Source organism: Lontra canadensis, unplaced genomic scaffold (genome assembly GCF_010015895.1).
Source record: "Lontra canadensis isolate GAN:19392208 unplaced genomic scaffold, GSC_riverotter_1.0 scaffold45, whole genome shotgun sequence".
In the NCBI taxonomy this organism is placed as follows: Eukaryota; Metazoa; Chordata; class Mammalia; order Carnivora; family Mustelidae; genus Lontra; species Lontra canadensis.
The window spans coordinates 13,521,776-13,547,402 of record NW_022631039.1 but is presented as its reverse complement, the minus strand read 5'-3'; the positions used below and the strand labels follow the sequence as shown (position 1 = coordinate 13,547,402).

The following is a 25,627-nucleotide window of genomic DNA, read 5'->3' as shown; positions in this document are numbered from 1 at the left end:
GCCTCACTAGAACCTAACTGTGCTGCCACCCCCGTCTGGGACGTCCAGCCTCTGGGGCTGTGAGAAGTAACTGTCTGTTGTTCAGAAGGCGCCCAAACTTCAGTTTAGCTGCCTGGGCAAAGGAGAACGCACCCCTGCCACCTCGTACCCAATGGGCAGCCACCTGCTTGCCCACAGCCAAGGACGCTGTCTCCCAGACAGAGTTGCTGCCCCTGCTGAGGATGGGGGGCACAGATTCACGGGGCTGGCACAGCCAGGGTGAACCCACAGGCAACCACGACACCTGCTCAGCCCAGTGTGCCGACAGCAGCTCTCACGCAGGAGCCGATCCCGAGGGGACAAGGCTCTCTGGCCACGGCAGTATTCCAAAGACACAAGCAGGTTCAGAGGGTAGGGAAGGAGCACAAGAGGCTGGAAACATGGCATCTGCTGGGGGCTCTGGGGACCACAAATAGGAGCCTCAGCCCCTTGCTGGGCCTCCTCCCACAGGGAGCACTGGGGCCATGGGAGAAAGCGGGAACCCCAAGAGTGCCAGCTCGTAAGACCCCAACACAAAATGGAGCCAAGCAGTGGAAGCATCACCTTTCAATGATCCCAAGTGTTTGAAGAAGGCATTCGAGATCCTTCTCCCAAGATGCCAGGGAAGGACAGCTTCTGAAAACCATTTTCTGAGTTCAACTGCAGAAATCTGAGGGATGAGGGGCCTGGTCATACTTACTCGGTGATGTGGGTGGAGGTTTGTGGAAACTTTTCCTTTTTGTTTTCTGAAAGAAAGAGGAAATGAGGTAAAGCATGCTGAGCCTTCTAGAGCAGCCCCAAGGCCCCAGTGGTGAAGTGCGGGCGTGTTCAGGAGGGGTAGGAGCAGGTGCGAGGGCAGTGACAGAGAAGCTGAACTCGGCAGAGACATGAGCACAGCCTGAGCCAAGGAAAAAGCCCATGGCACGGCGGGGTGACCCCAGGACACGTGATCAGAGCCACGCTCCGGCCAAGCTGGGTCCCCAGGGGCCCTGGCAACACTACATAGGCACAGACTGAAGACACCCCACAAATGGTGTATCTTCGACCACCCCACTGTCCTTATGCCAGCGCCTGAAACGTCAGGCTGTGACTGTCAATGAGGGCGGATTTGGCAAGAAGAAACGCTTGTGAACAAGGCACCTGCAAGGCCACCTGGGGAGGGCTGGTCCAGGAGAGGAGTGACCCTGTTGGCATCCCATCTCCCGGGACAACCCTGATGCCAGGCCTAGAACTGGGCACCAACTGGGTTCTCCTACCCACTACTTATGTGCCCATGCCGCAGAGGTCTCTCATGGCAGACAGGGGGCCTGAGAGGCTCCCCCTGAGTCCACAGAGCTGCGGTGCAAGGGGGATCTGCTGGGGCCACATGCCCTCAGGGCTCTGTGCTGAGAGATGACTGACATGCTGTCCACTCTCCCTTCAGGCTAGCTCCGGCAGCCCGGGGGCCATCCGGCCATGACATCACGCAGCACCAGGATGGCTGCCGAAGGGTCTCTTTCCTCCCAGAGCCCTGACCCTCCCCTTACAGGTCAGGACTGGGGGCCGAGGGGTTGTAGCCAAAACCAGACCCAGGAGAGGAGCTTACCATCTGCCTCAAATATACGCCATTCGGGACTAACATCTGCATACAAGTCTTAAAACTACAACCACAGTTGTTTACATCCAACTAAGGGCTCAAAACTCTTCAGGTGCTGAGGAGCACGTGCAGTTTGTGTTCCAGCTCTAAACTCAACACTCGGGGGGAATGACCTAGTGCACGCATTTGGGTAACATGAGTAATGGCAAAACAGCCAGCGCGGGGATCAGCGGCTGCCCCCGGTCGCACTCACCGTCTCAAAGTCAGAGTCAAAGGTAATTGCAGATAGACTGTCATCTCCCTGGAAGAAGAGATGCAAACATTGAAATTTTAGGGCATCTGCTTGGCTCTTCACGGTCATACACACAAAGTGGAAAGAGCCCATCCACAGCTACACAGGCAGAGACTCAAGAAACCCGGTCAGAGTAAGCACGTGGCGGCCAGACAGCTCAGCCCGGCAGAAAGAAGGGGTAGGGGACACAGAGCAGAGCCTCTGCCTGCAGGACAGCTCCGTGTCTGTCCACCTAGCGACACCGTTGGCACAAACTGTTGATAAAGAGACAGTTTGGGATAAAAGGACTTCATTTTCCACATTTTTAAAACGTGCTCTCGTTCACCTTCTCATCAAAGCATGTGGAATCTGTGACTGGATCCTGATCAGAACAAGGTGAAGTCGTTCAAAAAACATACTCATTAATACATGCATTATTCAGACGCATAACGCTTCCTGCCCTGGCCCGGGGTGGGGTGGGGGGGCGCGAATAAAATCTGTACTGCCTAATTTCAGGACTAGGAGGTTGTTTCTCAAGAGAAGAATGTTTCCATGTAACTCACTGGCTCAAGTTTACATCCTGAAAAAAGGAGAGAGACGGGAGGAGCAAAATTTAAATTCTTTCAGACTGTTTTGTCGCTGGTTTAGGAAGCTGCTGCTGGGAGTTAGGACCGCACGCCCCTCCTGTGAACCGACTATCCGTGTCTGGCTGTGGGGGTCCGTGGTGTGGTGGAGCCCACTTCCCACCCCAGCAGGACTTTGCTGAAAGGCACACGGATCCTCTGCAGGGCTGAGGGTCAGCGCCTAAACAACATGCTGCTAGCAGCTTGCGGGTCCGCTGCAAACGCGGGCAGCATCCCCCTCTCTCTGAAACCCAGAGTCAGGACCCATGGTGCGGCGTGACGTGGGGCCGGGGAAGGGAGCGCACTCCGATAAGCACTATCTTTTACCAGCCACATACTTGGGTTTTCGAGGTCACTAAACACCTTTTCAGGGAGAAAGAGCACATGCTGATTAGAGAGAGGAGTTTTCCTTGAGCAGAGTGTATGAATATAACATGCAACATTTAGGAAGGGAAGACAGGGGATTCAATGTGCAGATCCTGGGCAAGACCAGAGGAGCCACTGTGGCGACCACATCCAGGTACCCGGGCATCGTCAAGGGCGCGCCTGTCAACGGTGCGTGTGAATCCGCTGAAAACCACACAGCAAGCAAGAGGTTTCTCTTGTGGACACTCATCATTATTACTTGTTCTGAATACACTCTTGAAAGCTGTAGTGACCTGAAGGCTCAGTGAGGGAATGAGGTTATGTGTGTGTGCAGTGGATAACGCCGAGGGACCTCCCTCTCCCACAGGTGTGCCAGCCCACCACGCCCTCTCCCTAGCCAGTCCTCCCCATGGGTCACTGTGGTGTCTAGCCCTGCCAGCCACGTCTGGAGCCACGGAGCTGCTGCAGACCCACCCCTTCCACCGGTAGGAGGCCACAGACGGCGTTAAAAACAGCGACCACGTTAAAGAAAAAAACCAACAGCGAACAAACACATTAACAGCCGGTTCTCTGAGGCTGCCGGGCTAGACAGCACCTGTTGTGCGATGGGAACCCAGGGACCATGGGCGGGCAGGCAGTCCACGGGCAGAGAGTCTCGGGAGGCCTGGAGCGGCATCAGGCTTCTGTGCATGTTGTGCGATGTGGGTCATGCCACTGACCCTCCCCATCTCAGCTTCCTCGACCACAGAGGACATGTTCCTCTACCAGATTTGTAAAAGCACTGAAAGACCACATACACTACTAATTAAACACGGAGGGAGAAGACACGGTGCGTCCATCTAAGATGCAGGGGCCTGTGGGGACTCAGTGAGGAAGGATACACTTCCAGAATGGTTGGGTGAGCAGCTTGGGCAACTGTCTCTTCTACAACCATTGAACATAGAAGCTTATAAAATAAATAATTGCTTGAAGTTTCTGGAAATTTACCTAAAGGCATAGAGCAATAGAGGAAGATTCATTCAAGAAAATCTACTTAATGTGGGGGAAAATAGTGGGAATCCGGGGCACCCCTTGCCCCCAAACTTCATCCCTTATAAACTATTTGAGAGATACCTGCTCTAGGGGGGTGCAGGCAGGATGGTGGGGAATGGTAGGGTGTAAGTTCTGCCCCAGATGTGGCAGGCTAGGAATTCTGGGTCCCCAATGCCCCAAGCACCGGCTTGCTGGTAGGGCAGAGGTTCCACACAGGGAGAATCAAGCCCAGAAGGCCAGCGCCCCCTCCTGAAGCAGAAGAAACACACAGCCATCCCTGCCGCTGAGCGTAGCACTGAAGTCCTTCCCCGGGGAAGAGGCAGGCCAGTGGTTGTGCAGGGGGGTGAGGGGCCACTGGCTTTATTTGTAGCAAGTAGTGGAGCACCCCCATGCCTCCCCGATTCCACTGTCAAGTCGAAGGCCGCGGTGACCTGGTGGGGAGCAATTACAGAGCCCTCCTGGCTCTGCGATCATTGCAGCAGAAAGTTAACCGGCAGAGCAAGTGGAACTATAACAGGCCCAGGAGCGCCTTCCTGGGGTCAGAGTCAACCCTGAGGCTCAGGGAGGCCATCTGCATTAGACCGCACCCACCAGGAGCAGACTCAGGGTGGGCTTGGAAACATTCTCCACACCACACCTCGATCCACCAAGGGGCACAAGCCCATGGACACTACCTTGAACCAAACAGTGGTTCAATGAGGAACTCCGAGGCTAGAGCAGCTCCCAGAAAGCCAGGCTTAGAGGTAAAATCACACATCCCTGAAGTCCAGGGGCCACATGGGCGGCTCAGGTTGCCCTCTCAGGCTGCCCCTTCAGATGGAGAGGAGCGACCCAAGCTGCTAGACCTTGGCTGCAGGTGGGCAAAAACTGTAAACTCCTGCCCTGTGCGAGCAGCCTCCAGGTCACAGATGCGCACGTGTAGGCACACGCAGGCACACACACCACAGGTGTACGTGTGCATGCAAGCAGACACACACATCATGCACGCACACACACACATGCACAGGCATGCACACACTGCACATGCACACGCACCAGGGGCACACATGCATGCACACACGCGCACACACATTACAGAGGCATGCGTGCCCACACGCACGTGCGTGCACACACACATACATGCAGTGGTCAAGGGCAGAAAGTTGACCAGAAAGTGGCTTGTGCCGACCCAAGGGTGACCCCTAGGTGGTGAGGCTAGAGGATGTAAATAAGAAAGAATCCAAGCAGGGAATCAGGGGCCACACAGCATGGGGAGATCAAGTGCGGGTGAGTCCAGCCAAGTCACTCAGTGAACAGATGAGCCACCAAGCAAACCACATTGGTCCCATGAAGAGGAGGGATCAAAATCCAGAGTTGCTGTAACATTCTTTCTAAATGTCTAGCTTCCAACAGGAAACTATTAGACACAGAGAAAAACAGGAAAGTGTGAGTGATAGACGGGGAAATGCAGAAACAGAAACTTCTGATGGGCCCAGATGATGGACTTAGCAAAGTCTTTCAGAGCAGCTGTCATAAATATGTTCGAGCTGTGTTGCCGGGAGGCTGCAGGAGGGTCCGGGAGGCAGGAAGACCCAGGGGTTGTGCAAGAGGTCAGGGAGGGCCAGGGGGTCACCTGAGTACTAAAGCACATGACACAGAACCTTACATATGGTGAATGCCTAATAAATGTTCTTACTGTCTTGTTCTAGAAACTCTAAGCCCTTCCATAAGCATTGGCTCTTAAATCACTGGTGGTCCCACTTGGGCTCCGTGTCATCCCGTGGCTCTGTACACAGCCACTGCACGGTGAGCCCCCCAGCAGAGAGTAAACACTCTGGGAAGTCCACCAGCCAGCCCGGAGGCAGCTGCAGTCCACTAGGGGAACGGACAGACAGCACAGTGCCTGCTCTCAAGAGATTCCTGTCTGATACTGGACAGACCCAAGCTCAGCAGAAAGCCAAAAGTTAGCCTGGACCAAGGGCTGAGAGTCTCCTGAGTGCTGAGAGAGCTTTGGACTGGTTCCTCTACGAGACCGGATTCCTTGACACCAAGGCACAGGGCTTTACTGTTTCGCATCCTCAGAGCCTCACGTGGAAGGGGCTTAACAAATCCTTAAGTGTGTAAGAATGTTCACACCTGCGCAGTTCCTAGTAGCAAAAAAGTGCAAACAGGAGGGGGAAAGCCGGGAAACGGATAAAGTAGGGGTAGCCATAGCTCAGACTTTCTAAATCATGCTCTTGAAAATGTGTAGTTGTGGGAAAACGTTAACAACAAATTAAATAGTAAAGGTCACAAAACAACTTAAATATGATCTCGATTTTTTTTTTTTAAAGCTGTGTGGGAAGAGATCCATTGAGAAAAGATCAGGGGGGAAATACACCAACATTAAGGTGATCTTGTGTAGGTGGTTAGATCATGGGTAAATTGGCATTCCACATTCTAGCGCTCACAATTTTCACAATCACGACCTAAGGAGTTACTTTCTAAAGATAAAGGAGCAGTGAGTGAGTCCCGGGTAGGTGGCCCGGCCTTCCAGATGAGGCAGGACTTGGTGTCTTGAGGGAGGCTCTGCACAGGCGAGCTCTGTGTAGCCCTGCCCAACACGGCCTTCTCCGTGAGAAGGAAGCAAAGTGAGCAAAATGCCCTCTGTCTGGAACCCTCCAGAAGCCCTGAAATAAAGTCCAAACTCCCCGTATGGCCGGCGAGGCTGTCCAGGGTCAGGCTGGAGCCCACCTTCCCCAAAGAGGTTGCCCAGCAAGCTTTCATTCCCGTCTTGGAACACACATCATGTTCCCCACCCCAGGACCTTAGTGCTTACTGGACCCTCTGCACTCAGAACTCCTCTGGTCAGGGACATCCAGGGCGTCCTGGGCACCTGCCCGGCGCATGCAGCCTAAAGCAGCCCTCTGCAACCCACGGCGGCCACATAGGCCTGTTTCATGTTCTGCACAAGCCATGTTAGTGCGGTTTACTGCCTCGTTCTCCTCCCACCCGAATGCCGCCCATCCATCCACGTTGACCCTCCAGCGAAGAGCATGCGCGCCAAAAACACTCGAAAAAGGCAAGAGCTGACAGCACGCTTGCTCTCACCCAACGGAGGAAACTTGGAGGCTCCTCCTCCTCCGGGAAGCCTTCTCTGACCTGTGCTGGGCAGCGCGCTGTTCCCGGGAGCCTGGGGCTTCTTCCCCGACCCCCCCCCCCGCCCCGCCTCGCGCATCCAGATGGCTCCGTCCCGCAGTCCCGGCCGCTGCCCCCGCCCCGGAGGCCCGGGTGGGCTGGCACTTACGCAGTGGGCTCCGTTGCCCCGCGGACCGCGGTCGCAGGCTCGGCACAGGCCGGGGCCTCGCAGGCGCGGCGCGGCGAGGGCTCAGCGTTCGGGAGGGCTTCCTGGAAGCGGCGGCCTGTGCAGGGGCGGGCGGGGTTTATGGGCCGCTGGGGGCTGGGTGGGGGACGGCGACGCCCGGCCGGCTGCACGCGGGCAGGGGCCCGAGGGCCGCTCTTATGCGGTAACAATAATGGCAGCTGTCACCCGGCGGCCGCCGGCCGTGCGCCCCTTCCTCCGGCCCGTGCCCGGCCCGGAGAGCCGGAGAGCTGTAGGGAGTGAGGAGGCCCGCCCGCGCTTACCGTCTCCGAGGCCGGCTCCGCGGTGCCTAGCGACATGGCGGCGGCGCTGCCCGGCCGCCCCTCGGCGCTGCGGGCTCGGGTGACTGGCTGTGCAGCTCCGGCGGCCGCCCGGCAGCCCGCAGCCTCCCGGCCTCCCAGCCCGCGAGCCAGCCGCGACCCCGCTGCCATGGCAACCGCGCCGCCTGCGGAGCCCCGGATGTGGCCGGCGAGCCCGGCCGACCGTGCGCGTGCGCCGAGCAGCCTGCGGGCCGACCCGCAGCGCGCCCGGAGGTGAGGGGCGGGGATGGGGGTGTCGGAGGTTGGTGGGGGATGTCCCGAGAGCCCGACAGGTTGCGCTTAACGAACGGTTCCTGGGGTGCGTCAGCCCTCTCACGTGGAGGCTCCTCGACAAACCTGTACGCTAGTCACCAGAACGGGATGCTAGTATTTGTTAGATTAACGCTGAAAGGGACAAGGGGAGTGTGCAGTGTCCCGGGCTGCTCCTTCTGGACACGTGGCATTCGTAAAGTTATTCTCTCTGATCTCTGTTTTAGGCTCTTGGGTTCTGATGTAGCCCCAGGACAATAAAAAATAATGAGTTTGCCCAGCACTCAAGTGGCGTCATGAAGATCTTCAGGAGCACTGGGCTCCAAAACTTATTTAAATTATTATTAGCAAGTACCATTTGCTCTTGCTTCTTCATACAGGTCTCCAAGGGCACCTACCCTGTCCCCTCACCCTGCTTTTTCCCCCCTGGCCACCTGACATTATCTACAAGAGTATTTCGTGTCTAGATCGTAAGCTGTCTGGGGCAGGGTCTTTGTTTAGTTCACAGCGGTGCCTCCATGCCTTGGAACAGGGTCTGGCTCAGGCAGGTGCTCAATTAATACATATTCGGCATCCAAGGAGTCATGTAACTTCTCTGTGCCGCTGTTTCCTCAAATACAAAGTGGAGAAAAGGGTTGTTGTGAGGCTCCAACGAGTCGGTATCTGTAACGTGCTTAGTTGCCCATGCCAGAGTGCGTGCAATGTGACAGACTTCGTTTGATGGGGTGAATGAAGGAACCGCTGTAGTGTGGTGTGGTAGGAATGCCTGGCAGGTTATTACTGCTCTATTTCTGGTACCAACACCTACTACAGCTTCGTGGCCCTCTTGTCCTCTGCGTCCTCACCTGCACAACAAAGGCGTGAGCCACAAGATGGTTCAGAGGCTGTCGCCCCCGCAGCAGGAGAAACTGAGCTGGTTATCTTAACGACTCCCATCTATTTCCTCCAGGTATTGTTCACAAAGGGGACAAGAGCTTTTGCTACCTAAACTGCCTGTGGAGGTGTACCTCTTGCTCAGCTCCTGGGGCTCTACAATCCCCTTGCTCTTCTGTTTGTGTTGCTTCACTTACTTTCCCTCGTTTAGTTAGAAAGAGAGTACATGTCCACGACTTTTTATCTGCTCTTCTGAATTCTAAAACTTCTAAAAAGGCTTTCAAATTTTTTTTGTTGGCAAAACCTGTTCTGACCTCAACTCCATGCCAACAAAAGTCTGAGTTGAGGCTATGTACAGTGCTTATGTATTCCACTTGGAGTGTATATTAACGCATCTCATGGTGGGGGGGGGCTTTTAACACATTGGATTATGGCATGAGATACTGCTGGGATTGTAATCTTACATAGAGTGTGTATGTACCAGTAACTTCCCTGAAGTGTGAATAGTTATGTTCTGATCCACGTGTCCTCAAAAGTTTCAGGTACGAAATGGTGGACGTGTATAATGTAGTATTTAACTTTGGAGCCAGACTGCCTGGGTTCAGATCCAGACCGTGTCAGCCCACTAGCTGGGACTTAGCCTCTCTACCCTTCAGGTTACTCACCTGTGAGGATGGTAATAGTACACACCCTCCTAGAGTTGGCACAGAATTACCGGGATTTATGGTTAAGTGAAGCACTTAGCACAGTGCTTCTGAAAGATGTTTTTCCCCCACAACTGCTCAATCACGCAAATATTAGTATCCCCAGTTTTACAATGAGGGATCACAATTCAGGGAAGATAACTGTGCAGTCAAAACCTTCTCACCCATGGAGTTCTAAGGGGATGGGGTGTCTGGAGTGCTTACCCATCAAAGTCCATGTTTTTTAAAGTTATTTTTTAGTTTAGTACCCCTAGGAATTCTGCTTTCTATATGGTAATATGTACCTGGTGTTTCCCTAGAAATTTCACTGAAACACTGACACCGTGGGAAGACGAGGCTTGTTCTGTTGCTCTGGGAGCCAGAGGTGGGGCTTGATCTCACGACCCTGAGATCAAGACCTGAGCTGAGATCAAGAGTCAGAGGCTTAACCCACTGAGCCACCCAGGCACCCCAAGATGAGGCTTGTTTTTGTCCACTGGCTTTGAGTAGTCTGGCACACAGCTGATGGGCCCTGAGGATCCAGTTTTGAGGCCAAAGGACCAGTGACTTCGCCTTAAAGGTGGGGAAGTCCCCTTTCCGTCGTGCATCCCTCTCACCTGCCCCGGTGCTGACTCTAAGTCCCGAGACCACGCCTTTTCCGGCCTTGGCCCCACCCCTTCCTCCAGAAAAAGCCCCGCCTTCCAGACGCAATGCCCCCTGGATCCTCCGCACGTACCACCGGCGTCCCTGTGAGGCTGACCGGTGGGGCCCACCGGTGTGGCGCCGGCCTGGCTCAGCGCTACTCGGTTTGAACTCGTTCCCCAAGTGTGGGTTCCCGCGGCTCCCCGAGTGGCCTTCCGGGGACTTTGAGGGTCTCCGTGGCCAGCTGTCCTTTTGCGCGCTCCCGCCAGACCGGGCAAGTGGCACGGTCCGGGGCGGTGCCTGCGGCGGCCGAGGGACGCGGAGCAGGTGAGCCGCGGGCCCCGGGAGCGGTGGCAGCCTAAGCGGCTGCCCGGGTGGAATCCGGACCGGCAATAGGGGTCCAGGTCTCGTGCCCCCTCTGGGCCCGTCGGCCGGCTGGGCCGCGGCGGCTCCCTCAGCGAGGGTCCCTCCTTGTCAAGGAACTAGCATCACCGAGGACGGACTGCGACCGAGTCCCTGCCCACCCCCAGCCTCCCGAGAGAGTGCGCCCTGACCGCAGGACTGAGGGGCTCCCGGCCCCTTCGCGACAGGACTCGCAGGTGCACTTCCCGGCCCGGGAGGGACTGACAGTGGACAGAGCGCCTCCGCCTCCCCGCGCTGCTGGCTGCGGGGGTGTCGGATGCAGACGCCCAGACCCGGAGAGAGACGCTGTGCCCCGTGCTGGCACCAGAACGCGTGCACACACCCCTAAGTGGCTCACGCGCTGTCCAAGGTTGGCAGGCCCCGAACTCCTAAGGCCCCTTTCCAGCCCAGGAGGCCGCAACTCAGAGCCTTGCCTGCTCCTGACCAGCGCCACCCAGGCTGAGGTTTTGCATCACATCCCGGCAGCTCCCTCAGAGGGCGACCGTCTTCAGCGCCTGGCCCAAGGAGACACAGGGGCTGCCTATGGCTAGCGTGGGTGGGACCTGGCTCTGACGTTTTCTTTGCAGGACTCTCCAGCCTCACCATGGACCCAGAGTGCTCCCAACTCCTCCCGGCTCTCTGTGCGGTTCTGGCAGACCCCAGGCAGCCCATGGCAGATGACACCTGTTTGGAGAAGCTGCTGGACTGGTTTAAAACCATAACTGAAGCTGGTAAGGGGAAGGGTGCTGCTGTTGACTGTCTCCCGGAGGCCAGAGGGTGCCTGTGCAGGGGAAGGGGTGACCCTCTGTTTCCCTTCCTTCACATCCTAGAGAGTCCCTCTGGCTAGTTGGGGATACATCAGGTTGAAGCCTGAGGGAATGAGCAGGGGACAGTTATATCTTGAGGTTCTGATCTCCTCCCAGCCCTGATTCAGGCCTCCTCTTGTTCAGTTCACACTAGGTAACTGCAGAGGAACTTACTTTGTTGTTACTGTTGCATTTACTTGTTTAGGAGAAACCACTTTTTGTTATTTTGAAACTAATACATATTCTTTAGATGAAACCTAACAACACAAAGGAATAAAGAGGAAAATTAAGCCATCAACTTTTTAATTTCTTCTCAGTCCCTTTTCCTAACACATCATAAAGCTGTTTTTCTTTTCTTTCTTTTTTTTTTTTTTAAGATTTTTATTTATTTATTGAGAGAGAGAGGACATTTGTGCAAGCGGGTGGTGGGGCAGAAGGAGAGGGAAAAGAGAATCTGAGCGGACTACTCACTGAGTGTGGAGCCCCACAAGTGGCTTGATCCCATGACCCTGAGAGCATACCTGAGCTGAAATCGAGAGTCAGACGATTAACTGACTGAGCTACTCAGGCGCCCTAAGGCTGCGGGTTTGTTTTTGTTTTTGTTTTTGTTTTTCCCCAATATTTTATTTATTTATTTGACAGAGATCACAAGTAGGCAGAGAGGCAGGCAGAGAGAGGGGTGGGGGAAGCAGGCTTCCCAGTGAGCAGAGGGCCCGATGCTGAGATGCTGATGCCGGGCTCAGTCCCAGGACCCTGAGATCACAACCGTAGCTGAAGGCAGAGGTTTTAACCCACTGAGTCACCCAGGTGCCCCAAAGCTGCGTTTTTCTTATAAAAATGAAGTCACACCATAAACATAACATCGTGTCTTGCTCTTTCTCTGTTACCGTTACAGTGGGAGTTTTCTGTATAGAACATGTTGATTTTATCAAGCGAATGGACCATATTTCATATAACCACAGCCCTCTCATTAGGTGTTTGTGTTTCTGATGCTTCTTATTATAAATAACTCGGCTTTCTTCCTGTGGAAATCTTTTCCTGCCAACGGTTGATCTCTTCTTGGTTGATCTCTTGGCTGGCAGTGGCCTTAGGATAGAGCCCGTGTCGGTAATTTCTGCTCTTCATTTGGTGTATCCTGCTCTTTTCCCCTCCTTGGAGTTGAGCATCTCCGTCTCTCCTTTTTAATACACGCACGGAAGGCTGCATACTTCTGTGGAAGCTTAGTCCTGCACGTTTTACTGTGAGGTGCTTCTGTCGTTTGTCTTCGGGTATATCGTACTATCGTGGTGGTTTTTTTTCCTCACGCACAAGGGACTTGAAAGGGTATCTTTTAGATTCACAGTGTGGGGTTTTCTTCAGTCTTCTTATCCTTGACTTCTAACTTGTTTCATTGGACTTGGAAAATGTGCATATTTTGATTTCTCTGTACCCATCAGGGTTTTTATCGTGGTGGAGCCCACAGACAATTTCCACAGATGCTCTGTAGACGTCATAGCTACTGCGCTTCTGGTATTTGTAGAGTCCTCAGCTGTGGCCTAGTTTGTCGTCAGATTTTAAAAATTCCTTTCAGACAGGTTTCTCAGAGACGTAATTCACATACCATGGACCTGACGCAGAGTGTACAGATGGTTGGTTTTCAGTGAGTTCACACCCAGGGTGGTACGAGCATTGGCACAGTGTGATTCTGCAGCCCCAGTCCCCCCCTTCCAGGAAGCAGGGTGCGTCCGCAGTGCACCTCTCCCCCGGCTGGCCTGGGCTCTGTCGGCCTCGGCGCTCTGCAGGATGGCTCTTTATTCAGCTGTCTGTGGCGCAGGCCCACTGTGTTCTTGCTCGTCACTTTGCTGGGTTGTTCTTGAGGTGGGAAAACCCTACCCTGAGATAGTGGATTCAACAGTTTTTCTCTGAAATTCCATTCTGTGTTTTCCTGTACGGATCTTGAAGCTAGCTTAGGTCCGTGCAGGTGCAGACTGTTTCACCTTTGAATAGCGATGTTCTCCCGAAGGCACCCATCACACTTTCTGCTTTCATGCACGGTTTGTCACCGTTCCTCTTGCTACCACTGAGCCCTGGCCACTGTGCCCCCCACCCCTCCCTGGAAGCGTCATCCTGCTTCCCTGATTCTGGCAAACGCTGCATGGCTGGATTGTTCTCATTTTTTTTTCTTTTAAAGATTTTATTTATTTGACAGAGAGATCACAAGTAGGCAGAGAGGCAGGCAGAGAGAGAGGAGGAAGCAGGCTCCCTACTGAGCAGAGAGCCAGATTCAGGGCTCGATCCCAGGACCCTAGGATCATGACCTGAGCTGAAGGCAGAGGCTTAACCCACTGAGCCACCCAGGCACCCCTGGATTGTTCTCATTTTAATAAGAGCAACTCTTTAATAGACATCTGCTTTATTTGTCAAACTACATGTTCTGTTTGAACCTGTGTTCTTTTGCATTTTTTTTTATAGAACTTCCCATGCCTTGTCTTTGTTCCTTTTTCCTCCTTTTCTGGCCTCCGTTGGATTGATAAAACTTTTGTTTAAAAAAAAATTTTTTTTAAAGATTTTATTTATTTATTTGACAGAGAGATCACAAGTAGGCAAAGAGGCAGGCAGAGAGAGAGGGGGAAGCAAGCTCCCTGCTGAGCAGAGAGCCGGATGCAGGGCTCAATCCCAGGACCCTGAGACCATGACCTGAGCCGAAGGCAGAGGCTTTAACCCACTGAACCACCCAGGTGCCCCTAAAATTTTTTCATTTTCTGGTTTTGAAGTTATGCCTTCCACTTAATGTTCTTTAGTGGTTACATTCACACACAAACTGGATTTAAAAAGTCAAAAGTTAAAATAAAGTCAGAGGTTAACTAGAATTTCTGTCCGTCCCATCAACACGAGGATCTCAGGGCACTTTACCTCCAGCCCAGCACAATCTTCCTTGTTACCATTCTCTAGAATTTTGATTCTGTCTTGTTTTAAAACCCATCAAAAGTTGTTCCGTTTGTAAAGTTGATGCCTTTTAAAGATTTTGTTTATTTGACAGAGACAGAGATCACAAGTAGGCAGAGAGGCAGGCAGAGAGAGAGGAAGGGATGCAGGCTCCCCGCTGAGCCGATAGCCTGACTCAGGGCTCGATCCCAGGACCGTGAGATCATGACCTGAGCCGAAGGCAGAGGCTTTAACCCACTGAGCCACCCAGGTGCCCAAGTTGATGCCTTTTAGATTCACCCACGTGGTTATTAGTTTCTTGGATTCCTGCTCTTTCTTCTTCACTCCGGTCTTTTTCCTTCTCACTGAACCACAGTCGTTGGTGGTTGTGTCTGCAAGGGCCTCACAACGGGAAACCCTCCCAGCCTGCGCCCCCCATTTCCCTTGGCCCACCTTGGTGCCTTCGGACAGCAGCATCATGGAGTACAGACATCTCAGGTGCCCGTCTGGAAAAGGATGGCTGTTCCATTGTACTTCTTGCAAGCAGTAGTCTCAGTGTAAGAAAAAGCATCCATTTGAGAGGGAAGGTGGTCTCCTGCTTTAATTTGCATTTCTTTTTTGTAATCAGCAGCAACAGAAGGCCTGTTCTGGTGTGCTGGGCCCTTGGGTTTCCTATCCTGTCCCTTACCTGATGTGGGGGTGATGCCTTTCTAGTTTGCGCCCTCCCATTGAGTTCAGGTCGTGACTCCTTTGTGGTTGTCACAAATATTTTCTCCTGTGGGATTGCTAAATCTAACAGTGGGAGAGATAGAGGTCTGGAAGATGCCATGAGAATGGTCCTTTAGGGGCACCTGGGTGGCTCAGTGGGTTAAAGCCTCTGCCTTCAGCTCAGGTCATGATCCCAGGGTCCTGGGATCGAGCCCCGAATCGGGCTCTCTGCTCCCCAGGGAGCCTGCTTCCTCCCCTCTCTCTGCCTGCCTCTCTGCCTACTTGTGATCTCTGTCTGTAAATAAATAAATAAAATCTTTAAAAAAAAAAAAAAAAAGAATGGTCCTTTAGGGGAAGAGCTGACTGGCTCGGTCGGAGAATGTGCAACTCTTGACCTCAGGGATAGGAGTTTGAGCCCCACTTTGGGTGTAGAGATGACTTAGATAAATAAAACTTAAAGGGCGGGGGGAAGCACCTGGGTGGTCCAGTCAGTTAAGCATCGGACTCTTGATTTTGGTTCAGATCATGATCTCAGGGTCATGGATCAAGCAGTCATGCTGTGTGTTCAGAGGGGAATCTGCTTTGGATTCTTTCTCCCTCTGCTCCTCCCCCCACTCATTCCTGTGTGTGCGCATGTACACTCTCTCTCTCGAATAAATAAACTATTAAAAAAAAAAAAAAAAAGAATGGTCCTTTAGGGCAAGCTGCATCACGGTGCCCCGGTGACCATCTCTCTGGCTGGGCCTCCCCCCAGGGTCCAGTCTGCTGTTGTTGCAGGAGAACCCCTGCCTCGTGGAGCTGCTGTGCCATGTGCTGAAACCCCAGGACCTGAGTTCCAGAGTCCTTTCCTTCTCACTCCGCCTCACGGGGGTATTTGCAGCCCAGGAAGATTGCTTCCAGTATCTTCAGGTGAGCCTGGGTCCTGCCACCTCAGTGTCCCACCCAGAAGTGCACAGCTCTCTTCTGTGCAGGGTTACAAAACAGGGCGGCCGCCGTGGCCCCTCGGTCTCTGCCCCGTGCTGCCCCGTGCTGTGTCTCGTAGCACCAGGTTTTTATTCCTGAGTGGGATCCTTCTTTGAAAAGCTGGCCCAGAATGATGTTGGGGTAAAAGGGTCAGATGTTTGGAATCAGAGCTGGGGTTGACTCAGCTCTGACACTTGGCCCGCGGTGTGGACTTGCCCGAGATCATGCGCCCTCTCAGCCTTGGTTTCTTCCTGTGACAGAGAGGAGGGCTGTGCATCTCACAAGGCTTAACCAAGACCACCGGTCTCACACTTGGTCCTGTTGGATGAATGAATGAGTGACTCATAAGAATTGAGGCATAGAGCTTAGAGAGCCCCCAGAGCCGTGCATATTATGGCTCTGCGGCCCCCTGCATGGGCACAGCTGGGTTGGTTAGGCGATGCCTGATGGGAGCCTGTCTGGCCCTCGATGGCATCTCTGGGCACCTTGGAGTGTCCCCAGCTTGCGGGAGGGCACATCGCTTTCTCTGACCCAATGTGCCCAAGGCCACAGGATGGCCATGCTGTGATGTGGCTGCTTGGAGAGAAGACAGTAGCGGGGAGGGATGTGTCCCCTCAGTAGCTTTGGGATGCCGCTCGTGGGCGCTCCTCAGTCCAGCTACACGTGTTCTCCAGAAGCGCAGCTTGCTGTGGACCCACCTTCCAGGGTGTTCTTTGGCCGTACCGACATGTGTCTTGGGGCATAAGTCTGTGCTGGCTGTGCTCGAGTGACACATGATCACACACGCACACCTGTGGTGCCTTGTGGTTTGTAAAGCTCTTCAGGGTTTGCAGAAGCCCTTTCGTTTCATCCTGGCAGCCTGGCCAGTCAGCAGACCAGCGGTCTTCATTTAGCAGATGAGGATAGGGGGAAGGCCTAATGTAGGTGCCCCGTGAAAATGGCAGAGCTCACACTAGACCTTCAGGAGTCTGCCGCTGGCTCCCTCAGGGCCAAGGGGCCTGGGCGGGGGATGGGCTCTCAGCTGCAGGGAGAGTCTGCTCTCCCCGCTCCGGAGCCCGTAGCACTGGGTAGCCTTCTGTTCCCTTCCCAGCTACCCCTGCACAGACTCCTGGGATGTCTTAAGCCCCACGGGCTCCTCATCAGCCAGCTGCACTTGACAGTGTCCAGGCAGGGGACATGCAGATGGACGAAAAACGGCTCCCACAAGGTGCCTTCCCTGTGAGCCGCCAACAGCGGCACCCCTTCAGGGGCCTGTGGCCGCTATAGAGTTAGACTCATGTCTGTGAGCGGTTGGCATCTGTCTCTGAGGTCTCGGTGTCCCAGGTCCTGGAGTCGGAGATAATCAGAGGGGCTCCTTGTAGCTTGAGGGTCAGGCCGTAGCTGAACAGGATGCCCTGGGGCCTGGCCGGGCAGGCAGAGGCTCTGACCGCCGTTGGTTTGGCGCACGGAGGCTCGGAGTGAATGACTGCACCAGCCAGCAGTGCCTTCGGTAAGAGGCAGCGTCGGGTTTCCCACACGCCGTGTGGAAACTCAGCAGTGAATGAGAATGTCACACACCGGCAGCAAATGTAGGCCAACGCGTGATCGTCCCGTGGGCATCCACAGCCAGTGGAGCTTGGGTGGGGGCAATTAGCCACTGCCAGCTTGGGGGTAGGTGTCGGCTTTGTGAGGGCGGTGGGCTCGCAGCCGGGTTGTAAAGGATTTGAGCAGGTGCGAGGAGCAGGGCGGGCAAACGTAGCAGGTGTGCTGGGGCACCGGAGTGGGGGATACCTGGAGGAGGGTGGGTGCCCTGGTGGACCCTGCCTGCCCAGCTCAGGAGTTCGATAGGCTGTGGAGACCGTCGGGGGTCCTGGAGCACAATGTCCTAGTCAGAGTTGGACTTTCGGAGGTGAAACTTACGGTGCTCTTTTGGGGGGAGGAATTCTGAAGTAAACAACCGACAGGGTTGATGAACTTTGATTTATAACCTAGTTCTTCTCCCAAAGCTGTCCCCTGGTGGGCAGACGTGACCTTGCCGGGGCCGCTGGGGCTGGCACTGGTGGTCACCTGCCACTTCCCAGAAGCCTGTGTTGGCAGCGAGTGAGAAAGTCCCAGAGAAGTGCCTCGACCCCCAAACAACAGCAAAACCATCTCTGATCTGCTGTTCTGGAAACAGGCCCAGGTCACCTCTTCCTTCTCTGCTTCCCAGCAGGGGGAGTTGCTACCCAGGCTCTTTGGGGAGGCGGGCCCCCTGGGAGGAGCCGCCTGGACTGCCCCCACTGTCCGCAGCGGCTGGATCCAGGGTCTGCGCTCCCTGGCGCAGCATCCCAGTGCCCTGCACTTCCTGGCGGACTGCGGTGAGTCCCCTGCCTGCTCCGCCCTCGGCCAGTGGCCTTGCCGCACCCGTGCGACCCTGCTGACATCACAGCACCTTGCTGGGCCACGTTTGCGCGTCTGTGGAAGTGGCTGTGATGTCACTGGGCTGCTGTGAGGAGCATACGGGGTCATGGTTGGGGAGTGGGGGGCTGGAGGCCCTCGAGGTCACTGCGGTGTCCTTAGCTCGCAGGACAGACCCAGCAGTTGGGGTGACTTGGAAATTAATAGGATCTAAAGGCTCCTCGCAGGGGTCTAGGGCTGCCGCCCTGGGAGCTCTCCCACTCCGGTGCCCAGCCGCTGAGTGGATGGGAGGCAGGGCCGAGCAAGCCACTTGGCGCTGTTACCATATCTGCCCTCTCCCTTGGGTTCTGTCCCAGCTGAACCCCATTTTCTTCTCTCCCCGCCCTTTCCCCGACCCCAGGTGCTGTTGACACCATCTTCTCCCTGCAGGGAGATTCCAGCCTGTTTGTGGCCTCGGCAGCCGGGCAGCTCCTGGTGCACATTTTGAGCTTGTCTATGCGAGGCCCGGCCGAGGGGTCCCCCGGCCTGCAGGCTGATGATTGGCCGGCGTGTGCCCAGAAGATCGTGGGTCACATCGAAGAGTCCCTGCGCTCCACGGCCGCCCCGCAGATCACACAGGCTCTGAATGTCCTGACCACGACGTTCGGTCACTGCCACGACCCTTGGACGCAAGTTCTGTGGGTGCGGCTGCATCCGCTCGTGGCCGCTCTGCTGGAGAAGGACCCCGTGCCAGCTGCACACTCGCTTGTGGATCTCCTCCTCAGTGTGGCCCGGTCAGTTCCTCTGCGGTGCAGCCAGGGTGGGCAGGCATCGGGGTGCTGTTTCCCTTGGGAAGTCTTAGGGTACCTCTTCTACCTGGGGCCACAACTCGTGGGCTCTGCCAGGGCACACAGGGAGCAGGGGATGCCGGAGGGGGTCTGGAAGCCCACACACCTAGGAAGGACTCTGTCTCCGTTGGATGTACTGGCAGGACTGAGAACTGACTTTCTGGGCTTCTCTGCAGTTCTCCTGGGCTGAGTTCTTCTAGCTGCGGCCTGTGGGAGACGCTGGCTCAGACTCTGAGCCATCTGAGCCCCACCCAAGCAGGGCTGTTGGCGTTAGGGATCCTGAAACTGCAGGACTGGTAAGGATTGGGGTTTATTTTGTGTGAGGACAGACAGGGAGGTCTCGGGCATGGGCCCCATGGTCAAGGAGCTTTTGGGGGAGTTCCTGAAACCAGAGAAGGGTCAGAGGCGGGCAGCAGGGTGTGGCCGGGCCATACTCGGGTCATTGCCAAGGCCTTGCTGGAGGCTGTGGCCTCTGCATGTTGTAGAGACAGAAGAACGTTTTCAAACAACAGCTTTATAGGTTCCCCAGAGATGAAACCGTCTAGGGCTGCTCTGGTCAGAGAGGGCTAGATTTGTGCCCAGGATCTGCTTGCTCAGCTGCCCTCTGCTCCCCTCCCCAGTGGCCTTCGCACGCTGCGCACATTGCTGGTGTGGGTTCTAGAGGCCCTGGGTAAGCAGGAGTGGCTAGAGAGCCTCCCACAGGGAGAGGGAAGGAGGCAGGGGTCCAGAGAGAGGCGAAGAAAGAGGGAGTCTTTCCAGGGTTCTGGGCAGATGAGAGGTGGTCACGTTGGCCCACGTTGCGGGTGAAGGTCGCCACAGGGCCCAGGAGGACAGTGTAAGCCTGGCTCTGGGCTCCAGCTCTCCAGATATTCAGGGAGAGGAATTGGTCTGAAGGAGGGCGACCAGGCAGCCAGCCTGGCGGGAGAATTCTGTGCTGGCTTAGCCTTCCACCTGACCCTGAGCCCAAGACACAGGAGATGAAGCCCCAGGAATGCTCCTGGGAGCTGGGCTTCCTATCCCCCGGCCCTTAGCAGACACTGTCCATTGGAGCAGGTGTGGCCCGTCCTTCTAGGGTCTGTTTCTGGGGCTTGGGGAGGTGCTTTCTAGCAGCTTCCTCGGAGTCCCACGCTGGCGGCCTGTGCGCTGGTGGCCTGAGTGCTGGGCATGGTGCTTACAAGAAAGCTATTTCTCAAGAGGGTGTCTGGATGTGACTTGCTGAGGATGTCAGGGGACAGCCAGCTCAGCCCAGGGCCGAGAATGGTGCTTACCGTGTCCTCTGTGCTTAGTCCACAGGCACTGAGGGCACAGGCCTTTGCTGTCCTCCTCCAGCCTCTGGCCTGTGTCCTCAAAGCTACGGCTCAGGGCCCCGGACCCTCAGGTATGCTGCTTCCTAAGGGTGGGCAGGTGCAGGAGGGCAGGCCGCTGGGGTCCGGAGCTCGTCCTTGGTGGTGGGGCAGGCCAGTGGGTGGAAGGGTACCCTGCTCACCACCCCCACTGAGAATGCAGGGTAGGGGCTGTCGCCCTGGGCCTATCTGCTGCTTGTCTCCTGTCCCAACTGTGGGATGAATGGGGCAGCATCATCCCCAGTGGGTGGTATCTGAGGTGGCCCCATAGCAAGCTGGGCCCATGCCACATGGCAGTTCCTGGCCCACAATAGGCCCGCCAGCTGTCCCCTGGATGCGTCCCAATTCTGTGACCAGGGTGGTGGTGGAGTGGTGGCTTCCTCTGTTGTGACTCGTCTTGCTTCTGCTGCACGGTGTGTCAGCGAAGGGGACCCAAAGGGGACCCGCTTGTGCCTGGGAGCCCTGTGTTGAGTGTAGGGACCAGTCTGCTGAGCAGCAGGACCAGCCCAGGAACAGGTTGTGGGAAGGACTGGGCTCAACGGCTCATGAGCTCTGCAGACAGGATCAGAGCCTGGGTCTGGCCATCCCTGTCACCCTGGGCACGTCCCCCGCTGGGAGCCTCCGGTGCTGGTCTCCAGCATGCAGCAGCAGCCCTGAGGCCTGCAGGGGCATGTGGGAGGCCCGCTGACAGGGTGCTGCCTCTGTCTGGGCCCGCAGGCCTGCTGGACAGTACCTCGGCTGACTCCGTGACGGCAGACATCCTCCTGCCCTCCAAGGCAGCCTGTGTGGGTCTCCTGTGCCGGACCCTGGCCCACCTGGAGCTGCTGCTGCCCCTGGTGAGTGCAGCCTGGGCCCGTGTCCATGGCAGCAGCGGGACGCGGGGCCTGTGCTGACCCATCCCTCTCCCCCAGCCCCAGCGCCCCTGCCCCTGGCCTCAGGCGCCCCTGCTGGGGGCCGCGGTGACCCTGTTGCAGCTGTGTGGGGGTTCTGGGAGCCCTGCCTCCGACGCGGGGCGCCAGCTCTGCACGCTCCTGCTGGGCTGTGTGCGGGTCCAGCGGGCGGCCCTCGATTTCCTGGGGACGCTGTCTCAGGAGACAGGTAAGCCAGAGCGCCCCACGGGCCCCGCTTGCCTGCTGCTCTGCTGTGCCGGGATCACCGTCCTCCACGTGTCCTCTCTGGGGCAGGGGTGGGATTCAGCCGGGCTACGGGTTCTGTCCCCTGCTTTCCACGGACTGATGTGCTCTTACGCTGGGGAGGTCCCTGGAGGGGAAGGTTGGGTGCTTCCTCCATGTCTGTCTCAGGCCCCCCAGAGTTGGTGACGCAGGTGTTTGCTGTCCTTCTGGAATATCTCAGGAGCCCAGACTCCAGCCCCACGGTACAGGCATGGGGTACAGGGAGAGGGAGGGTAGGAGGGGGGAGACGTGTGGGGAGCACACTGCAGGCCTCTCAGAGCAGGGCCTGCTACAGGGCCAGTGGCTTCTTTTTTCTAGATTTATTGGGAGAGAAAACAGGGACGGGGTAGAGGGAGGGGGAGACAGTGCCAAGCAGACCCTGTGCTGAGCGTGGAACTCCGTCTCACGACCCTGAGATCGTGACCTGAGCCGGAACCCAGAGTCGGACACTTAGCTGACTGAGCCCCGCAGACGCCCCCAGAGTCACTTCTTAGAGTGAGGGGCAGGCGGTGGCACAGGGTTTGACCCAGGCCCAGCGGTGGGGAGGACTGAGCACTGGGCGGGCTGAGCCATGGGGAGCAGGGGATTAATTCCCCAGGAGAGTGGGGACTGCGGCCAGCTGGGCCCTGCCCTTGGGGTCCAAACTACTTGTCAGTGTTTTCTGCACATATAGTCCACGGTGGCTGGGCTCCGGCGGGTGCAGTGAGAGCACCCCCTGCCATTGGGCTGGCAGTTGGAGGGGGGACAGCAGGCTTGGTGGCTTCCTGGGCTTCTGAGGAAAGGGGGCCTGCAGAATTTGTCCAGTGCAAGAAGGGGGCGTCCTGACGGGAGCGGCCTCCTCCTCCTGTCTGGGGCCCCGGAATGCCAGCTCTGTCGCCGCCCAGGGCTCCTGCCTCATAAGAACGAAACCCGCTGCTGGCCTCCCCCTGCCCTTGGGGCCCCATCTCGTGTCCCAGAGCAGGGGCAGGAGCACCGGCTAGGCAGACCAGGCCAGGTAGGCCAGCTACCCCCTCATTGCCCCTGGCCCTGCAGCCCTGCTTTGCCTGCTCCAGGTTCTGAAGAAGGCCTTCCAGGCCACGTTCAGGTGGCTCCTGAGTTCCCCCAGGACCCCCGGCTGCTTGGACCTGGATTCCCACGCCCTGCTGTTCCTAAGAGGTAATCTGGGCCCTCCCCAGGTAAAGCGAGGGGGTTGCGGGGGTGAGCGGTTGGGGGCAGGGCGGGCCTGGCCTGGGCCCCTCTGAGCGGCCCCTCCTGCCCCAGAGCTGCTCCCTGTGCTGCAGAAGCGTCTGTGCAGCCCCTGCTGGGAGGTGAGGGACTCCGGCCTCGAGTTCCTGACCCAGATGACCAGACATTGGGGAGGTGAGTGCTGGGCAGGAGGGGGCCCAGGCTCGGCCCGCTGGCTATCTCTTGTCGGCTTCGGGAAGCAGAGCACCGTGGCTGCCCTTGGAGAATCGAGGGAGGAGGCTGCAGGCTCCGGCCTTAGTCACAGCCACCTGTGGCCACTTGGACCCCCAGTGCAGGCCGGCTTCAGACATGCGCTCCTCGCTTCGGAGGTGCCCAGGCTCACCGAGCAGCTCCTGCGAGACCCTGAGAGTTACGTCCGAGCCAGCGCAGTGACTGCCATGGGGCAGCTCTCCAGCCAGGGGCTGTGTGTCCCCCCTGCCAGCCCTGAGCACCCAGGGGGCCAGCAGGTAGGAGGCGGTGGGTCTCCAGGGAGCTGTCTTGATGTGCAGAGCCCAGTGGGTTGGCCGCCCAGTGTTGGGCAGTCTGGGACCAGGGTTCTGTCACACACATTCCCTGAATTTCTGGCTCTTCTTCCAAGCACCCTGTCACTTGGGTGTGGTCACCCTTGTTTGATACAGGAACAAATGGGGGCTGAGGGGAAAAGCAGGTTTCACCCCACACCTGGGTGGCAGGGGGTTGTTATCGGGCGGGGGTTCTGTGCCCGTCGTTGGGGGCCTACCTTCCCCTGTCCCCCCCCACTGCCTCTCGCTCTGTCCTCCAGAAGAGCCTGCTCGGGGAGCTTCTGCACATCCTGTCCACAGACTCGGAGGGATTCCCACGGAGGGCCGTCATGCAGGTCTTCACCCAGTGGCTGAGGGATAGCCATTCCGACGTGGTGGGGGACACGGAACAGTTTGTGGCCGGCGTGCTCCAGGTGGCCGGCCAGGATCTGGACTGGGAGGTCCGGGCCCAGGGCCTGGAGCTGGCGCTGGTGTTCCTGGAGCAGACGCTGGGCCCGCCCCGCTCCCACTGTCCCTATGCCGTGACTCCGCCCGTGGCGGCCCCCGCTGGCCCGCTGACCCAGGCCCTGCAGCCACTCTGCCGAGTGCGGCTCTTTGAGTTCGCCTTCCGTGCCTTGTTTGACTGTGACCGACCCGTGGCTCAGAAGTCCTGTGATCTGCTCCTCCTCCTGAGGGCCAAGACGGCTTCCTCCAGCAGCCTGCAGGAGCCCAGGAGCAGCCCCAATGTGGCCTCCGTGGAGGCCGCCCTGCAGAGGTGGCGGGCAGGCGATCAGGCCCAGCCCTTGGGGGACTTGGAGCCCGAGGTTGTGCTGGCCGTGCTGAGGTCGATGGACCTGGAGGGCCTTCGGGGGGCACTGGCCGAGAGCAGCGACCACGTGGAGAAGAGCCCTCAGTCGCTCTTGCAGGACATGCTGGCCACGGTGGGCATCCTGGGGGAGAATGAGGCCGACTGCTACTGAGGCAGCCCCGGGCTGACATGCCCGGGCCCCCCTCCCCTGTGCCTTGGGACCCTGTTGTCCTGAGAGTGCCGGCCAGTCTGGTGGTGCGAGGGATCTTTGGGGAGAAAGGAGCCAGGTGGGACCAGCCAGGTTGACAAGTTCGTCTTGATGTGTGATGAAGGAAGTGGCTTATTTTTTACTCAAAATAAATGGTGTTTGGCAGTGCCGCTGAGTTAGCCTGTGCTAGGCTGCCCTGGGGGGTAGGTTCCGGGCCTGGTGGGGCTTGGAGAAACATCTGCAGAAGGATTTCGCTGCTGAACAGCCACGTGCTTCATGAGTGTGTGTTGGGGTGTCTCCGCTTGGACCCACTGTACCCCAGGGATACCTAGACATCAGAGAGCCAACAGCTCGGGCTGGAGCATGTCCGGCCTTGGATTCCAGTCCCCAGTGATTGTGACCCCGGGCTGGACCAAGGCCAGGCCTCCAGCCTCTGAACCCCCAAGATCACTATACACTCGTAGTGACTGACAGCTTGCTGTCTCAGCCGACCGGGCAGGGAGAGCTGCTGCTGGTAGCGTGGCAGGGAGTCGGGACCCAGGCCGGTGCCCAGGGGCTGTACGGCTACACCGGGGCCAGCTCTGGCGCCTCTGGGTCATGGGACCCTGGGCATGTCGCTACCTCTAGGAACCCGTTTTCTCATCTGTGAAATGGAGAATCTCCCCTTTGCCTCCCACAGATAAGTGTTCTGGAGTTCTGAAGCAGCTGGCCTGGTCCAGGAGGAACTCCCAAGAGAAATTTAGAAAGGTTTTTAATGAAAAGACAGTAAAAATACAACTTATGGCAGTTTGTGGGATGAAGCAGAGCGCTCAGAGGGAAGGTTACAGCCTTGAGCGCAGAGATTAGGAAATGGGCATCTCAAATCAATAGGTTCTACCTTTGACGAGTAGAAAAAGAACAGAATAAATCTAAAGCAGAAGAAAAGAGTCAAAATTGGAGCCAAGATCAGTGAAATTGAAAACAGGAAGTGAGTAGAGGAGATCACCTAAGCCAAAAGCTGATCCTTTGAAGAGATCAGTAAGTGGAATTGAAAAGCTGACGACGGAAAGGAGAGGTTACAAAGGACTAACCCCCAAAATCAAAGTGGGGCTCTCACTGCAGGTGCCGCAGACACGGGAAACCCGCCAGGAATAACGGTAACGGGGTCCTGCGAGCGGGTTCGTACGACAGACTTGACCTCGATGAGACAGGTCGATCCCTTGAAAGACACAATCGGCCAAAACTCACCCAGGAAGAAAGGGAGGATCTCTGTAGGCCCGTTTCTGATAAGGAAACGGAGTCAGTAGTTCATAGCTTCCCGAAACAGAGTAGGGGGCCCAGGATGGGTGAGCTGGTGAGCTTGGCAGACACTCGGAGGAAAGGAGCGCCAGAATGCTCGCCCGGTGAGGCATCA

General features: G+C 56.7%; 2 protein-coding genes across 8 annotated transcripts in view; one reads left to right on the top strand and one right to left on the bottom strand.

The window, feature by feature from the left end:
- Positions 1-7,601, bottom strand: part of IQCE (IQ motif containing E) — a 44,816-nt gene extending 37,215 nt beyond the window's left edge. The window contains exons 1-3 of the mRNA XM_032872789.1: positions 7,490-7,601; positions 1,848-1,895; positions 719-764 (exon numbers count right to left, since the gene is read on the bottom strand). Coding sequence (XP_032728680.1) covers positions 719-764; positions 1,848-1,895; positions 7,490-7,525 — 130 coding nt within the window. The 5' untranslated portion in view covers positions 7,526-7,601. The remainder of the gene's footprint in view (positions 1-718; positions 765-1,847; positions 1,896-7,489) is intronic.
- A 2,465-nt stretch (positions 7,602-10,066) lies between these two features.
- On the top strand, positions 10,067-24,303 carry BRAT1 (BRCA1 associated ATM activator 1). 7 transcript variants are annotated; one of them, XM_032872783.1, is made up of 14 exons: positions 10,067-10,126; positions 10,983-11,126; positions 15,568-15,722; positions 17,965-18,112; positions 18,553-18,925; positions 19,156-19,275; positions 20,266-20,357; positions 21,040-21,158; positions 21,234-21,420; positions 21,624-21,697; positions 22,547-22,649; positions 22,755-22,853; positions 23,010-23,185; positions 23,500-24,303. In XM_032872783.1, the coding sequence occupies exons 2-14, from the start codon at positions 11,000-11,002 to the stop codon at positions 24,196-24,198; spliced, it is 2,472 nt and encodes an 823-aa protein (XP_032728674.1). In that variant the 5' UTR covers positions 10,067-10,126; positions 10,983-10,999; the 3' UTR covers positions 24,199-24,303. The 7 variants fall into 7 exon arrangements, with proteins under 7 accessions (XP_032728674.1, XP_032728675.1, XP_032728672.1 ...); XM_032872784.1 differs by lacking the exon at positions 10,067-10,126 and adding an exon at positions 10,149-10,320 and having other exon boundaries at positions 23,503-24,303; XM_032872781.1 differs by lacking the exon at positions 10,067-10,126 and adding an exon at positions 10,149-10,320.
- The last annotated feature ends 1,324 nt before the right edge of the window (positions 24,304-25,627 follow it).